This window comes from Taeniopygia guttata, chromosome Z, assembly GCF_048771995.1.
Source record: "Taeniopygia guttata chromosome Z, bTaeGut7.mat, whole genome shotgun sequence".
NCBI classification, from domain to species: domain Eukaryota; kingdom Metazoa; phylum Chordata; class Aves; order Passeriformes; family Estrildidae; genus Taeniopygia; species Taeniopygia guttata.
Window position 1 is genome coordinate 67754465 of NC_133063.1, and position 18115 is coordinate 67772579.

The 18115-nt window shown below is 38.8% G+C and overlaps 1 protein-coding gene across 2 annotated transcripts in view; it reads right to left on the reverse strand.

Moving 5' to 3' along the window:
* The window catches only part of PGM5 (phosphoglucomutase 5), a 69207-nt gene that overhangs the window by 43239 nt on the left and 7853 nt on the right, over positions 1-18115 (reverse strand). The window contains exons 3-6 of one of the 2 annotated variants that reach the window (XM_032744124.3): positions 16145-16291; positions 11933-12058; positions 9657-9847; positions 8625-8779 (exon numbers count right to left, since the gene is read on the reverse strand). In XM_032744124.3, the coding sequence (XP_032600015.1) occupies positions 8625-8779; positions 9657-9847; positions 11933-12058; positions 16145-16291 (619 nt within the window). The remainder of the gene's footprint in view (positions 1-8624; positions 8780-9656; positions 9848-11932; positions 12059-16144; positions 16292-18115) is intronic. The other variant, XM_072922376.1, reaches the window with a different exon arrangement.

Sequence of the window (18115 nt, forward strand, 5' to 3'; positions counted from 1 at the left end):
GTCCCCCAGGATGCTGGCCTGTCTCTGCAGAGCTGCTCCTCAGTTCCTCTGCTGCAGTCTCCATCACTGTAGAGCTCTGCCTTTCTGAGGGCATGGTTTGTCACTGCTGAATTTCATTAGGTGTTTGCCATCCATTCCTGCCAGTTGTCCAGGTTCCTGTGACTGTATCAAGAACACTGTGGCCAGCAGGGCCAGGGCAGAAATCATCCTCCTGTATTCCTCACTGGTGAGGCTGCAGCTGAGTACTATAGTACTATGTCAATTTTTGGGCCATTCACTGCAAAAAGGATTTTGAGGTTCTAGAACATGTCTGGAGAAGGGCAACAAGGTTCATGAAGGCTCTAGTAAAAACATGTCATATAAGGAATGTCTGAGGCATCTGCATCTGTTTAGTCTATAAAAAAAGGAGGCTAAGGGGAGACCTAATCACTCTCTACAATTTCTCTGCAAGGAGGTTGTTATTTGGTGGGGGTTGGTCTCCTCTACTGTGCCTACAGTCAGAGGACAAATGAAATGGCCTTAAGCTAAGATAGGGGATATTCAGATTATATACTAGAAAAACATTTTTCACTGTTATAGTGCTCAGGCACGGAAACAGGTTGCCCGTGGAAGCAATGGAGTCACTATTCCACATATACATTCAAATAGTATATTTGACAGGTTTAGTGGTCTAGGGGCAACAGTGGCAGGCAGTGCCAGGTGAGTGGTTGGATGATCTTGTAGGTCTCTTCCAACCTTGATGATTCTATGACTGCTGGCTTTGCTCTCCAGCACATCAACAAGCACCACACACACAGTTTGGTGTCATCTACGAACTGGGTTTGAGTGTTTTCCAACTCCCTCCTTCAGACCACGGACGAGTATGTTAAACAGGACAGGTCACAGAACAGACCCCTGCAGTACCTCACTTTTTACCAGTTCATTAAACAATTGCCCATGAGTCTGAGCATCAAGCCAGACTTTTACCTACCTAGCTCTCCACCCTTTATATTCAAATATAAAGTCCTGAGTTAGATACAAGAATAACATGGGACAGTTTCAAAAGCTTTGCTAAAATGGCAGTATTATTAAATTACATCTACTATCTTAACACCAGCAATAGATTCCATCATTTTATCAGCTGGGCAATCAGGCTGGTGAGACAGGATTTATTCTAGTAGCTCCCTAATGATGCTATTTAGATTTAGATTGCCTAGCTTACACTAGTTTTCCTTTCTCTCTCTCACAAACTGTTCTGGAGATTTTAGAGAATGAAAATTAATAAGTGCGCTTAATGGTTGTAGGACTTGTCTGGGAAGGGAAAGGAAGAAAGCAGTTTCACAAGTACATTATAGTTCTCACAGAAAAAAATACAGAAAGAAGAAGAAAGTATAGTATGCCTTAGGTATAGACTGTTACTACAGAATCAAAGAATTGTGGTTGTTGAAAAGATTTTCAATCTCTTTCATTTCCCCCACAAATGGAAACAGGAGACAATGTTTCTTCTCCTTCAAAACTAATATAACAATTCAAATGATTATTACTTAAAGTAAGATCTAGTCTAACAGGACCCTCAAACTTCTTAAAATAATTTTAAGTTCCCTGGCTCTGCCAGTCTTTTAGTGATCTTCAAAATGCAGAGAATGTAAAGAACAATTTACTGTCCTCTTAATTTCTAAACAACCTAAGACGATTATACTTTAATACACTCTAGAAGTAGAATTTTAGATACACTGTTTTGAAATTCTGTGCCAGAGAATTTTTCTTTTAAATCAGCAGGAAGCATTCTCCATGAAGGTCACCCATTGACAAAAAAATCCTTTGATGGGAGAGGTTGCTCTTGTGTTGATACCAGCTCTGCTTTCCAGCCTGGGCAGAACATATTCAGACATGCTGATATACCAGGGAGCCTTGCTAAGTTGAAGCAAATAATAAGACGGCGTAAAACCTGAAAGAAAAGGGCCCTTTAACTTTTAAGTAGTCACAAAATCTTCTATAACTTTGTGATTTGGATACAAAATTCCTCAGACTGTTTTAATTAAAACACTTTTGTAATTTTTACCAGGACATCTGTAGGAATTTGTGCTGTTTATTCACAGCCATATACATTTTGAGATGTAAGACACGAGGCACTAAGAATCTGTTACATTCTGTTACCCACCATCAATCCACTGTACACTGCCTGCTCCAAGCATTTTGCAAAACATTTCCTTTTCTCAGGTAGTTTTTCAGATACAGCACATTAAGCTTAGACAAAAGTCTGTTTGTTTGTGAAAGCTACAAATACACATACTCCTAAACAGGAGTCAATCAAGGTTACAAAACATTTCTTTCTCACCAAGCAGCAAATCTTCATCTCTCTAACTCTGGTTGACAAACGGACCCCACTCGCAGCCAAAGATTAAGCTGGAAATAGAGCACTGCATAGTTTTCAACTCATCTTTTCTTCTTACATAAAGAAAGCTTTCAAATCACCTTTATGTATTCAGTCCTGTAAGCTTCACATTGTACAACCAATGAACCTACTAATTTTAATCTAAGCAGCTATAGCAGTCTACTCCATGCACAGGCCAGAATCCTACTACATTTGTGTAAGAGCAAGAGCTGTGTGTTGTGTCAAGCTGCTCTGCAGCCTGCCATTCTCAACAGGGAACACCTGCCTTCAGGCCCAGAACTGGCCATGGAATCCCTCTCAGACCCTAAAGCTGAAAGCCATGGGATTGCTTAGCTTCTCTTGCCATTAATCAATAAAGGACAACATAGATACTCAGATATGACTGAAGTATCAGTATCCTACTGATATGTCACAGGATAGGACACCAACATGTTTTCTCTCCTTTTCTTCACAAGCAGCCACTGAAGGACACAAGATTAATTCTCTCCTGTAAGTATCAAGAGCATGCAATAGGTTGATGTATGCTCATTCTTATCTTTCACTGAAAAAGCGTTTTTAGTATCCAACTGCCATTGTCCTGTGAAGTGTTGAGAGTAAACATTTACTCCATACACATTTAAAATGCAGCCTGTCATGACTTCAGCATGTTTTGACCAGTGCAGGCTAGGATAATGAAACACTGGATAGTTGAGCATATGGTGAGTTTGCAACAGTCAAATATGCCACACTATAGTAAAGCATAACAAATCTACCATCAAAGAAAACATAAAGACCAAGACAACTCCCTAAGGATATATTTGAAAATGTTTGCAATGATAAATCACCTCCACTGCTTGAAAAACATTCAGGGACGAAAGGATAGCAGCTAGATTACAAGCACATTGTAGAAATAAAACTAAGAGGCACATCTAAAGAAAGAACATTAGTGCCTTGTAATGATAGTTGGTTTTTCCTCCACAAGTCTTCTCAAACATGTCATGCCCGTGTAAACAAAACATTTAGCTGTAGAACATATTTGAAAGCAAAAAAGGAAAAGAAAAAAACTGTTTTTTTACTATATGTACAAGTATACAAAGGATTTATATGGACACTTTTAATATTGCAATGTTAATTTCGAAGTTACAAATCCTAAACACCTTTCTAATCACAGTGCTTCCCAAATTTATATTACATTTCTAACATGTTAAATTACATTCATGAAGATTTTATGCAGTTATCCTTCTACAGCATTCCAGAACACAAACTGTCCTTCTGCTCTAATTTAAAAACTGCTTATATGTGACATGCACTAAGTTTGACAGAGGTGTCCTAAAAAATTCACAGTGAGCCTATTTTAGATAAGAGGTAGTGAGACTGAATTATCCTGCAGTAGAAAGATACGAACAAAGCAGAGTCACAAAGTGAATGCAGTATGAACCACGTAGAAAGACATATTTATGACTTGGAGAAGCCTTTATGTTGAAAAAGTCCCTTAAACTCAATAGTACAGAGTATCCAGGCAGAAAAAATAAGCACACAGGACCTATCCTGCTTCTGGCACAAACTTCTTCAGACAACCAAAAAGACAGAAGAAATACACAAGAAAAGACAGACAAAAAAAATCCATGCAGGATTTGTATCTTAAGAATTCAAGGAAATAATGACAAAGACACAAGTGGGATGTGGTGTGTTGTGGCCTGAGGTATATATTTGAAGAAAAAGAGGAGACACTGAATGGGAAGGAAGTGGGATAAGAGGTACAGGGGAAGAACATGGAAATGTGGAAGATAAGAGAGAGATCAAAGATAGATGAAAATGAAGTGTTTAGCAAAAGAGGAGAAGAAATCAAAGGTGTAAGAACAAGAAGGAGGGAGGGAGGGTTGAACTTCATGATCTTGTTGTCTTTTCTGACCTAAATGTTTCTATGACATAAACAAAGCTTTTTGGTGTGCTTCAGACAAAATGGACCCTCTAAAGCACAATGTTTCTTGCAGCCAGGGGTAGCCTCCTTAACGCAGATGGGTTAGAGCCCATAGCATCTCTGCCCTCCATGAATACAGGATGTAAAAAAGCCAGAACATTTATTGTCACCATAGCCCTCCCTTAAAAGCTGTCTCTAGATTATCAGACAACAAACAGACAATCAACAGACAGAACACTGATGTGTCTAAGTTGCATTAAGAGATAGGCTCCCAGACGTAAAGTGGTAGGGTACAGCACAGTAAGGTGCTTAGCTTTGCCCAGGCTAAGTGTAATGAAAGCACTTACATGCTGTTGAAAGACCCTTGCTGTCAAAACAACCTATTAGATGCTAGTCTGAGAATACAGTAGCATTCTCTCAGAAACCCATTTCTCCAGTACCATCCTGACTGTTATTTTATACACACACCCAACTTCGTATTTCCTACAGAAACAATTTTTATCCACCCTTGTGATTCTCATTTTGTACACTGTTAGCTAACATCTCAGTATTTCATTTCCTTTCCTGTTATGCAGGCATCAGATAAATCAGAATACAAGGATATGAAACAAGAATAGTTTTTTGAACAGGGAATACAGGTTCACATTCCCCAAACAAAAAGAACACCAGCCTATGAGTACAAATTGCCAGAGAATTGAAGTCTGGAGACGTACTGCCACAATCCTGTTGATGTTGGAGCATATTAAAGCAGATGTTTCCTGTCAAGTGTTATCCTCTACCTACAGTACATACTAGTATATTCCAGCAGTCACTTCAACAAACACATGCAACACTGGTTAAATATTTTTAGTGAATTCTCTTGTAATTCACTGCTCCATTTGTTAATGCCATATTCCTGAGCAACATTTAGTGTCCTTTGGATTACTGCTTCCTTCTTTTTAAGTTTAATAATGCCCTTTGAAAAAGTCTTAAGCAACACATCATAAACAAAAATGGAAAAGGATCAGCTTTTCTAAATCCTTAAGTTACTGTGCATATTTCTTTTTCTTTAATAGAGCTAAGAGAAAGCTCCAGTTCAATTATTGAGGCTAAACTGTGGCCACACAATAATGGACACGCCATAAAAGAGGTGGTTTTCATTTGCTGTCTAGCACAGACTTCAGGAAAGATCTCTGTGACCTCAGAAGACAGCAGCCAAGTGGACAGGAATGGATCAAGTTTCCCCACAGGAGAGCCACTTTTATTACCAAGGTTCAGAAGCAGGCCAAAGTTCAGTGAACCTCCAAGGAAGGTGTCTGTGATACTTCTTACAATGTCCTAATCCATGCAGTCAGCCCACACACACCCATCCAAGGACAGATAATTTGCTAAGGAAAGCTTATGGGGCAGGATTAAACGGAGAGCAGTGACCAGAGACATTACAGTGAGGGTCTGCCACAGGCAACCTGACCAGGAAGACCAAATGGATAAAGCCCTCTACAAACAGAGAGGAGCAGCCTCATATTCACAAGCCCTGGTGCTCATGGGGGCTTTCAATCCCCCTGGTATCTGTTGAAAGAGCAATGCAGCAGGGCACTTGCAACCCAGGAGTTCCTGGAGTGCATGGATGAATTTTTTTTTCTCCAAGTGACAGGAGCTAACAAGGAGACATCCTAAGATGAACCTTGATCTCACCACAACGAGGGTCTGGTGTGGAATGTGAAGTGCAGTGACCACGGAATGGTGGAATGCAAGGCTATGAGGAGAGCTCAAAGCTCACTAGCCTGGGCTTCAGGAGAGCAAGTTTTGGTCTCTTCAAGGATCTGCTCAATAGAGTGTGGGAATCCAGGGCTTCCCTCTGCCTGCCCTGGAGGGCCTGGGACCCTGGCAGGGGTCAGAAACACCCCCGTACAGAGCCCAAAGAGACACTGTCTCTGATCTCTGTCCATGGAAAAGAGTTTTCAATCTTACAGGATGAATTACAAGCTCTGAGTGTTTGATATGAGTAATAATTAAGTGTGGCACGAGTGCAAAAGTAAAATTTTAGGTTTCTAGATTAGGGGTTCAGAGGGGACAAGATGGAGGAAATTGGGTGTGTCTTGTCCTTTTCCTCCTTCTTCATGCCCTCCATGTTTCACTGTAGTGTTGGCATTTTTCTGTTGGTTTAGGCTGGGGACACACTGTTCAATGTAGATAATAGATATTGGCACATTATTGTAAATATAGCACACGTAGTTTCTGGTATATAATGTTTGTACCATCCCACTGAGGGGCAGAGCCCCACACGCTGCCCTGCAGGACAGAGCTGCGGCAGGGCAGCAGAACATGTTAGAGATAAGCAAGAATAAACAACCTTGAAACCAGCACAGACGAATTATGGCTTCTTCTTTGGCAGTGGGGCAGAAAGACAGAGACTTTCTACAATCTCAGAATCATCAATACCCACAGATTCCGACAACAGAGTGCCATGGGACAAATCCCAGAAGCAAAGGAGGGCCCAAGAAAGCAACATTCAAGGATCACCTGCTAGAGGCTTGACAGAGATGCATCCCAATGAAGAGGAAGTAATGCAAAACCACCAGGAAGCCTGTGTTGATGAACAAGTTGTTCCTGGACAAACTTAAGCACAAGAAGAAAGCCTAGAGAGGGTAGAAGCAGGGACAGGTAGCCTGGGAGGAATACAGATGAATTGTCCAAGTAGCTGGGGATAAGGCTAAGAAAGCTAAAGTCCTGACAGACTTAAATCTGGCCAGGGATGTCAAAAGCAGCAAAAATAGTTTCTGTAAGTACACTGGTGATAAAAAGAAGACTAGGAAAAATGTGGACTCTCTCCAGAAAGAAACAGGAGGCCTGGTTACTGAGGGCATGAAGAAGACTGAGGAATTCAGTGGCAGTTTTGCCTTAGCTCTTACCAGCCACAGGGCTCCAGCCACACTGCCTGAGATCCACAACTAATGGAAGGTATCTCTGCCCCTGGCATGGGGTATGGAACCACATGATCTACGTGAAAACTGCATGATCCACACTTAACTACATGATGACATGTAACTCCTAAGTCTTCAAGGAAACAAGGCAAACCACAAAACAAAAAAATAAATAAATCAAGTGTCCTGGATACAGACTGAAAACTTCATAACAATAAATACTTGTAAGAATGGAAGGGAAAATACTTAAGTCCTTCCATCATTATCAGTTGCTCATTTTTATTTTATAATCAGGCTTAGCTCCACAAAACTAAATAAGGCAGTAATCACCATGAAAGAATCTTTGCACCAGAAGGCCAAGTAAACATCGCAAAGAATGTAATTCAAACAGTCACAGTGTATTGACGGGGACTTGAGTTCATGCTTTCTGACATATTTATCAAACTTCAGGAAAGGCAGACAGAAAAACATGTTTACATGTCACTCTTTCCTCAGTTCTTACAGAAATGCAAATATGGTGTTTACATACAAAATGAAATCTACTTATATCGTATTTCAATATAACAAAAAAGAGATTTTCGGACTCCTGAACAGAATAAACACAACACATCAAACACTGACCTAACAGTATTTCCTTAAAGTAGACTATCTACCCACAAGTAAGGAATATATTACCAAAGACTCTGTCAATCATTAGAGAGAGCTGCAAGCTCTGAATTTAATAACCTCTCAAAACCTCCTGAATAGGCAAACTATAGGTACAGCAATCAATCTTTCCATACAACCTACCTTTCACTTTAAACTTACTATTTCCTGATTAGACACATTTAAGGAGAGCAGCACATCACTCTTGTCATAGTAAAGCTATGCAGCCAGATGAATTGAGACACGATTGATTTAGCCAAAGTTTTCCAGACAGAATATATTAATGCAATAACATGTAATCATCTTTGATATTTACAGAAAACTCAGGCATGGATGAAACTTGTTTAAAATTCAGCTGCTAACACAAGATGCTCATATTTCCTCAGTTTGAGGAGGGTTTTGATTTTTTGAATACTTGTTTAGTACTGAATTATTACTTCATCTTTTTTAAGCTTCCATGACTTTCATAAAAAGGGCTGCCAGATTAGGCTGTAAACTATTATTTACTATTAAAAAGAATAAAGTTTTATGGAAGAATACAGTCAAATATCTGTACATGAGATTTACCAATTTACTTCTTCTCCAAACTGAATTAAACTCTTTTAATGCAAGTAAAAATGAGAAAAAACTCATCTAGGTAAAACCAAAATCTTGTGAAAACCAGTTTAAAAAATAAAGCACACAAAGATTGGGAAAATTAGAAGCTCTTATAAAAAGATACAGTTTTGGCATTGCTATGTAATAAAAAGTAGAGATAATTAAAGTAATGACCAAGGTGATACAAATAAATATTTCATCTTACTTGTCCAGAGCTGTGCTGGTAGGCATGCTTCTGCCAAATCCTCGGACACCCATCTGACGAAAGTATGGAATGCAAGACAGATTGGCAGCAATTATTGCCAGTGAATCTGATGCATTAACAAAGAAACCATTTTGGCCAAGGATCATGTAGCGGTCCTGGAGAAGAAAACAAATTTAAAATAGCATCCTAAATTCCATGTATTGAGGACACCTAATTTCTTTTCCCAAATCTACTGGAGGTAGAAAGAAAAAGAGCAGGTATTGGGTAACTCACATCCCTCTTTGGGCAGAAAAATTTCCTAGCATCATCCTGGCATGTTTATAATCTCACTACCACACCATTGCTCCCTCCTGCCTTACAAATCAAGGCTCCAGATCAAGTTCTAGTTTCTGCCTCCTACATGTCATTTCAGCAGCTCTGCTTCTGCCAAGAGAATGCTTGTGTAGGAGCACTATTATGGGAGTAGGAGAGTGTTTTGTGTTTACTGAGAATAGAAAATAGCTTTTGTTCTTCAGAACCTTTTAATCTTTCTCCCACCTTGTCAGGGCAGAAAGTTCTTTTGTAATACATTGCTTTTTGTTATGCTGATAATACGACATTAAAAAATTAAAATAAAGAGAGGTTATGATTCAGTGCTTTATTTAGCTAAAAAGCCTTTAATTCATGATGCTAACCAAAAAGGACTTAACATTGTTACTCTTTACTGTGACAAGTCCATATTATCTATATGATGTGTGCTCATAACCAAGGAAAAAAGTGTTATACCAGCAAAAAACAAAACCACCCTAATATTTAAATAATACTCATCCTGCCTTCAAATTCTGCTTGATTTTTAGTCATCTGCAGAAAAAAATTACAAATTATGTGTCTGATTTATGGGTTGCAAATGTTACCATCTGTACCTGAAAGTAATACCACTTTCAGCTTCAATCCGTTACTGAAAAGCAGATAAATTATACTGAGATGTGCCACATCTGACCCCAGACAAAACAAAAACTACAATGGAAATTCAAGACAGACATAAATACTTACTCCATCAGCATCAAAAGCAGCTCCAAATCCATACTCGCCACCTTTCATAGCCTCCAGCAAGGCAGTTGCATATGTTAAATTTGGATCAGGAGGCTGTCCACCAAAATCCTCCAGAGGAATACAGTTGATGGCAGAATTTGCAGGAGCTCCCAATTCATCACACAAGATTCTTCTCACATAGGGTCCCATAACTGTGAAAACAGAAATCTGCCATGCAATCACAAAAGCATATGCTTGACATTCAAATTTTTCACAGCACTGTGGACATTGCATACAAAACATACTTTCAGCAATTCTATACATCTGTCCTTGCAACAACCCTCAAATTATTATTTCACAGAGGAATATGTGATTGTCCTCAAAGTAAATAATTAATCAGTATAAAAATAACCAATTCAACATGAAAATAACAATGGTGGAAGACACAGAGGTTTCTTTACCCGTTATTAAGTAAAGAAATTACTTAATTTCTTTAAGTACAGTCTCTCTGTGTATGAAAGACTTTTCATACCCAGAAAGACTGTATGTTTCTTAGTAAAATAAAAATAGACTACTGTTCTATGTGTTTAAATAACACATAATAGCAAGAAAAGTTAACAGTAGGTGAATACATATGTGAAATGCACCTACCTTAAGATTCCAATTCATGTGAAAATTGCAATAGATTTGTCCATCAAAGAATTTTACTACATTTTAGTTGCTATCATGCAGAGAATAAATTAAATTTTTCTTAAAACCAATTCGAAAATACTTCTTTGCTTTGTTAAAGATATGACCAACTAAAACCCTATGCTGTTACATACCATAATTATTACATGCATTTGGTCACTAAACGGTCTCCACCTGAGCACTCTGCATCCCTGATGCAGGTGTGAGCAGGTCACTCAGAGGTAAAAAATGCAGGAATGACTGCTCTCTCTTTCTCCTAACTTACTCCTAAATCTTGTTAATTGGAGCAGTGGAGACCTGAGGTAAAACTGTGTGAGCGAAGCTTCTTTTCATGAAAACATAGATGTTAACTCTGTAAAATATATCACGATTCAGGTTGTTATCTAAAGCAGACTCCTATCAAATTACTCTTTTTTCTGCCAGTGTTAAACTACCAGCATGTACAGCCATAAAAATATATTCCACTTGCATACACTTGAACCTACATGTGTTTTAAATTATAGATATCCATCTCTCCACCAAAATGCAAGGTCATAACGCTAATTCTCTGTCACCTTGTAAAATAAAGTAAACAAGCCAGGTCCTTTAAAATGTTTGTGATGCATGAGTTTTTCTAACCCTAAGACAACTATGCATCTTTTTGACAACTTGTAAAAATTCTGAATGGTCAGTAACAGACCTGAACATGAGAGCTCCAAGGTATTTTAGTAACATTCTCTCCAGTATGGTACATGACAAGAGGCAGTGCCTTCCTCACTGCTCCCTCTGCATGACTAAAGGACACTGCCTGCCCTTTTGACACAGTCTGGCAAAACAGGATGTTCACAGCTATCACACTGTACTAGATAAAATGCTTTACAGAAGTTTTCTAAGTCTGTCCAGCTCCTTTTATGGGTCTGGTTTTGTAATCCCATTAAAGAGTGAAACCTAGTGTACTTGATGTAATCTGTTTTCCATAAGATAATGCTAAAAAGTCTTACTCACACTCCTATCCTTCAACTCATTTTCTGCAGCAATCCTTATTTATATATTCATAATGCAGCCTAAAATAGATCTTATCCTGATCTGTGTTTCCCCAAATAACACAGCTTATATTTTTTTAGTATCAATACACCATTGATCCCCGTGCTGTCTCCCATGACACTTTCAACTTGTCCACAGTACTCAGAGGTCGCAGCTAAATCTTTAATTTATTTATTCAGACTTTACTAGTTTTATACCATTTATAATTTCCTCTTAGTAGAGACTGCCTTGTAACCTCAGTCACTGGACACTGCAATACACTTCATCCCCCTATCATGGCAAGATTACCTCATCCTGCTTGTTTCCAAATGCAGAAAGAAAACTTCTATTGGACACACATGTCTTTACTTATTTATCAAGTAAGATAAATCTCTTTGCCTGGTAAGAAATCTAACCCATTATTAAGACTGCCTTTGTTGTTAGTATAAGGTGCAAATCCTTTCTTATTACCCTTAACTCCTATTACATAAAAGTCCAACATTTATATACTGTATTGTTATTGGGAAACCATTGCAGTATAACTTTTATTGGGAAGTTATTTCAGTGTACCTATAATTCTGTCCAAATAGCATTTAAGTTCATACCTCCATTCATGGCATCGATCCTTATTTTAATCTGATTGGGTCCAGTCAGCAAATTTCTAATGGCATTGAAGTCAAAAATACTTCGAAGGAGATTGAGGTAGATTTCCACAGAATCCACAATTTCCACTAGAAAAATCACACCAAAAAAAAGTGACTACAGTTCACCCAAGTGAAGTTATTTCTTCCAGCTCTCTTCCACCCAACAGAACTGAAGTCAGAGCACACAAACCCCCATATGATATGACTTTGATTTGAAAAGAGGAAAAGTCCAAGGCTCCCACTGCCTTCAGTGTGGCTACTATCAAGCTTTAAGCCTTGAAAAGATCAAGAGTTTTGCCTGCCAAAAGACTGCAGAGATAATGTAACTTGACAGCTTCTATTTCACTGAAGACATTAAGGAGTGTACATTACATCAAAGTAAACTCTTAATAGATTGTTCACTAAACCACTGAAAAATTTTGCAAGCTAAGCAGGTTTATTCTCAGAGGAAAAGTTTGTTCATGACAAGTTGACACCATTCAACTTCTATCTGACAGCAGTATCTGCTTGCATGATTCCTTCAAGTGAGACATACAACCTATTTTCTAAATTCTGGCGCCAGAAATACTTTTGCTCAGTGCGTTCTACATGGACAACAAAGTATACTTTTGCACTATAGATCTCATTGGTTTAGGAAAGCAAGGCTCAGATACAACATCTGTGTTTTTGCCAAGGTCTTGCTAACTTGAAATTTAAATTCATAAAAGGAGAGCACTACATTTTTTCTATTTCTTTTGGATGCAAAACAATAAACAAAAATGAATTAACAAAAGTAAGTCTGTCATAATGAAAGCAGTAACCAAACAACTGTCAAAAGCCATGCTTCTCAGTCATCTTGGAATTAATTACATTTCCTGATTAAATTAAAAAGCATATGTTATACAAATGTCTTTTCATCTGGTTAAATGAGTATCATGAAATATCTTACTTGTAAGTTAAATTATGACTTAGAATCTCATCCAATTTTGTTCAGAAACACTGACCTCACACTAATGCTCCTCTTCAGAGTAACATGAAAATGACACAGACATTTTTTGAGCCTGAGAAAAACACTTAGAATAGATTGTGACAATATGCTTGAAGAAACAAAAAAATATTCTCAAGGCTGAAAAATTATCTGCAAAACCCACTTGAAAAAGAGTCAATTCTATGGAATATGCTGGAAGTTTTAAACACCTACTAGGATTATATTATTTCATGTTTTCTATGCCCTACTCCTAACTGCATTTTAGTACGCCCTAAGCTTTACACACATGAACAAATGTGGCAACTCTGGTGGAGCTGCTCACACATGTGAATATAAAGCACATGAAGGATTAAAGTCTAAAAATTATTTTTACTCCTGCCAAACCCAGCCTCAGGTGTTCCAACACCTATTTGGCCTTTATTCACAGGAGTTAGTTCATACAAGTGAAGAAAAAGCAAAAGTTTCAAATACATCAGATAGTATCTTAAATTCCTTTTTAGATTATTTTCATTCTTTCTGCATCTTCAATCTGCATTCAAATCTGTGTAAACTGTAATTATTCACATACTTATAAGCCAATTACATTGCTTCAGTAGGGTTCCCTTATAGCTCTAGCATCTCAGGTTGATGTATTCTTGGAAGACATCATTGGGAAATATTTTTTCCTTAGAAAAACATACAGAAAACCTGCAAATATTTCTATATACTTTTAAACATATGTCTTCATTTTAAATATACTTTTTGGAGAGATGAAACAGTTTAAAAATTTTATACTGTAGCAATTCTATGATTCCAGAATGGTGCTGGAGTCAAATTCTCTTTGCTTTTTGTTTGCCTAAAAAAGCCAAACATGTTCTTTACAATAAAATAAAATACCCCAGTGAAATCAGCATTTAAAACCTTTTTTAAATGAAAAATTTTATTTCTCAAAATGTAAATTGTCTCAAAATGTGAAGTTTGGGTGAAAAACAAAATGGTTTTAACTTGAGGGCATCAAGAATGCAGAAAGTTCTTGAGGCCGTGTTGAGTTTCAGAGTATTTGAAATATGTTAAATATACACTAAGTTTGAAATACATGTCAGGACCCCTTAATTTGTTTTTGACTCCTTCAAGAAAACAGCTGTGTTAGATAATTTTAAATCAATTGTAAGCATAAAAGTATTCACTATGCCTAGCATTAAACATGTGCTTAAGCAATCCCTTTATATTTGGAGTCACTGAATATACAAACCCCACAACTTTTCAGAAAGATTGAGCAAAAATTAATAACTGAAAGTCTCACTCTTTTATCAATTAGACTTCAATAAGCAAACAATTCCTAGACCAAAAAGGTTTGTGTTTGGTGTTTAACTACTAGCAAGCATAAATTTGGCAAAGATACTTGGCTGAAAGATGAGGCCTGATGCACTTAGCAGTCTGTAAGCCACATTCCTAAAGTGCAATACAAACGTAATGCTTACCTATAAATGCACACAGCATTGGACACAAAAGGAGCTGGAAACCATGGTGCATTTAGAAAACTATGACCTAATTGCTATTACAGAAATATGGGACATGTGTTACATGACTGGAGCACTGCAGTTGAGGGCTACAAGCCTATCAGAAGAGACAGACTGGGTCTTTTCAGACAGACAGGACGGGTGGAGGTGTGCTCAGCGTTAAAGAAGGGTCAGATTGTGAAGAGCTGACTCTCATAAACAGCCATAAACAGGCTGAGATCCTGTAGGTGAAAATCAAGAAGGAGATCAACAGGACTCTGTGGTTGGTCACCTGACATGGGGAGTCTCTTGATGAGATCTTTTGCTTTATGGGGGAAAAAAAAAAAAAAACAAACCCTACCTCCACTGGCAACCTCAAACTTCAATGCCATCTCTCCTCCAGGTTTCCTGGGATTGTGGCTAGCTGTTTAAATAATTCCAGCAGCTGCCTTGATCTTTCAGATGATATATGATAGACGAGTGTCATCTATCTAGCCACCTTTAAGGTTTTTGACACTGTACCACACGGCATCTTATCTTGGAATTGGAGAGACATGGATCTGATGGATGGACTATTCAATGAAGAAGGAATTTACTGGATGGGCACAGCCAGATTGTTGTGGTCAATGACTCTGTGTCAAGCTGAGGAGTGGGTTCCCTCAGGGCTCTGTCTTGGGACCAACCCTTCAATATCTTCACCAATGACATCATCAGTGACATTGAGTGCTCCTTCAGCAGGTTTGCAGATGACAAACCAAGCTGAGCAATGCAGCAACACAACAGAAGGAAGGGATGCCATCCAGAGGGACCTGGACAAGCTTGAGAAGTGGAACTGTGAGGATCTCCTGAGGTTCCACAAGTACAAGCACAAAGTGCTGCACGTGGATCAGGGCAGTTCCAGACGCAGGTACAAACTGGGAGAACAACTCATTAAAAGCAGCCATGCCCAGAAGGACTTGGGGGCTCTTGGGAATGAAAAGTTGGGCGTGACGCAAAGCCCAGAAACCCAGTTGTGTCCTGAGCTGCATCCAGAGCAGGGTGGGCAGCAGGTCCAGAGAAGGGATTCTGCCCCTCTGCTCTGCTCTGCTGAGACCCCACCTGCAGTGCTGCATCAGCTCTGGGGTTCTCAGTACCAGAAAGACATCAACCTGGTGGAGCAGGCCCAAGAGAACGGCACAAAGATGATCAGAGGGATGGAGAACCACTCCTAAGAGGACAGGCAGAAAGATCTGGGATTGTTCAGCATGGAAAAGGTTCGGAAGAGACCTTACAGATGCCTTCCAGTACCTAAAAGGGAGCTAAGATTTTCAAAACAGGCAAATATGACAAGGGGGAAGGGCTTTAAAGTGAAGGATGAGAGATTTAGAATAGATTTTAGGAAAAAATTCTTTACTGTGAGGGTGGCGAGGTATTTGAACAGGTTGCCCAAAGAAGCTATGGACATCCCATCCCTGGAAGTGTTCAAGGCAAGGTTGGATGGGACTCTGAGCACACTAGTCTATGAGAGGTCTCCCTGCCCAGGACAGCACAGTTGGAACAAGATGATCCTGAAGGTACTTTCCACCACAAACCATTCTATAATTCTATACTTCCTTGTATTTTAAAAACTTTTAGTAAGGCATCTTGAAGAACTGAAGTTCTGCTTATATAATTACCCATTGTAATTCTGCAGCAATACTAATATTTAGACTAAATGGATTTAGCATGAGTAAAAGCAGACACTGATACCCCGGAAAGGTTTGAATTTGTTCTCCAGATCAAATTCTTGTCTTCCAAGGCGTGATAAATCAACTCTCAGATCAGGACAAATTGCATATTCCTCCAAGGTTTTGCTGATTTGATAGATTTTTTCTGAAACCATGTCTGGAGCAGGTCCTATAACAGAAATAACATGGTGGGTCATTTCTTTTAAATTTTAAATTAAATTAAAAATTTTAATGATTTTAAAAAAATTAAAATATTTAAAGCTGTTAAATCTTTTAAAGATTTCTTATTTTAAAAAAGGGGGCTATAGCAAACATTTTTCTGAATATATTTTAATTACTATAGAATAAATAAAAACAACGTATTGTGGTAAATAAGGTCTGTTCTTTCCCTACAACACAGGTTTAAAACATTAAAAAAAAAACAAACATGGAAATACACTGCATTACTCGCAACATGTTGATTGACATAGAGTATTTAAGTTATCCAGGGGCAGGAAATACGAGATAACCACAGTCATATTTGTTTGGGCTTATTGGCCAAAGACTGCCTTTTTTCACTGTGCAAGGAATCTCAACACAGCTATCAAAGGAAAGCCTGTTCTTCAGCAGCAGGTTCTGGTGTTTCACAGGACTTTCTGCAAATGCACACCTGTGAAGATCAGTAGCTTGGTTTTCCACCTTATTTCATTAGAAAAAAATGCCAATTTTAGAAATCTTACCAGTTTGATAGTGGTGCGGTATTGCAGTTTTCCTCCACCACCTGAATGAAACTTACCTTTGTTGGAATTCAAAATACCTTAATTGTGTAACAACTAGCAATTACAAACTGGATTGGTTACGACATTCAGAAATAGAAAACACATCCTACTTGTGAATTACTTTCATTGCTAAAGCCTGAAAGATGGCTGTATTTTCAAAGATTTACTGTCAACTAAATTAAAGTTGTAGGCTTGATGTGAAAATTACTAGATGAACTATGCCATATGCAGAGCCAAGGTTGAGTCGGAGCTGCAACAGAGTGTGAACTGCAGCAAGTCCCCTTCTGGCTCATCTGACTCTGCACAGCTTAAATTAAAGCTATAGTTCTACTCTGAAAATAATTTCTTTTATTCTCTCTGTTGTGTTCTCTCCCCTCATCCAAAATGTCTATGAAGGTTTTTTCAGTATGAACTTACCATTTGACTAGCAATGCTGCTATATGGAATGCATTGCTACGTAAATTAGTGTCTTCCATCTCAGATGCAGTGTACCAGATGGTCCAAATCACTTCAATAAAAACCAGTGACTTAACTCTTCATTTATCTACAAAATGACTTCTTACTCATCTAATCCAAACCCATCCAAAGGGTGAGGATGCCATTAGCTACAGATCTTCCTTGATAGATGGATGTACTGTCTACTGATATTTCCAGCTAAGGAGATCCCACATTCACTCTACATTCTCTTCTACAGCTACAGACAAGCCACTTCTGCTTGACTTGGATCTGCAAAATAGACTGATCAAGAATATAGAGCAACAATAACCTTCTCTAGGTGTAAGGACACAGGAAGCTCCGGGACGGTTTGGGTGGATTCAGATGAGAGATCTCTGTTGCTTGCTCTTAGAGGATAAGGTTTTTTGGGGATGGTGAAAGGTCCCGCCTAGAGCTGCCAGACGCAGCACGTGGCAGGGCCTGAGGTGATGGGGAGAGGAGAGACAAACGGGGGAGCAGGGAAAAATCAAGAGAGGGGGAGTTCCAAGAGGGGGGGGATCCAGGAGGAGGGAGGAAGCTCCAAGAGGGCGTCTGGCCCCTCAGAGGCCCCTTATCAGGGGGCTTCAAGGTGGGCTGGAACAGGACTTGGGCCAATGGGGTCACAGACACCTGGTGTTTCAGGGGAGGGTTACAGGTGTGGGGTGAACCATACATTTTGGGGGGTAAGATACAACAGTCCATTTGACTTTTGGACCTATCTGTAGGTAAGGGTATTGTCCAGCCAGCAGGGGGGATTGTTT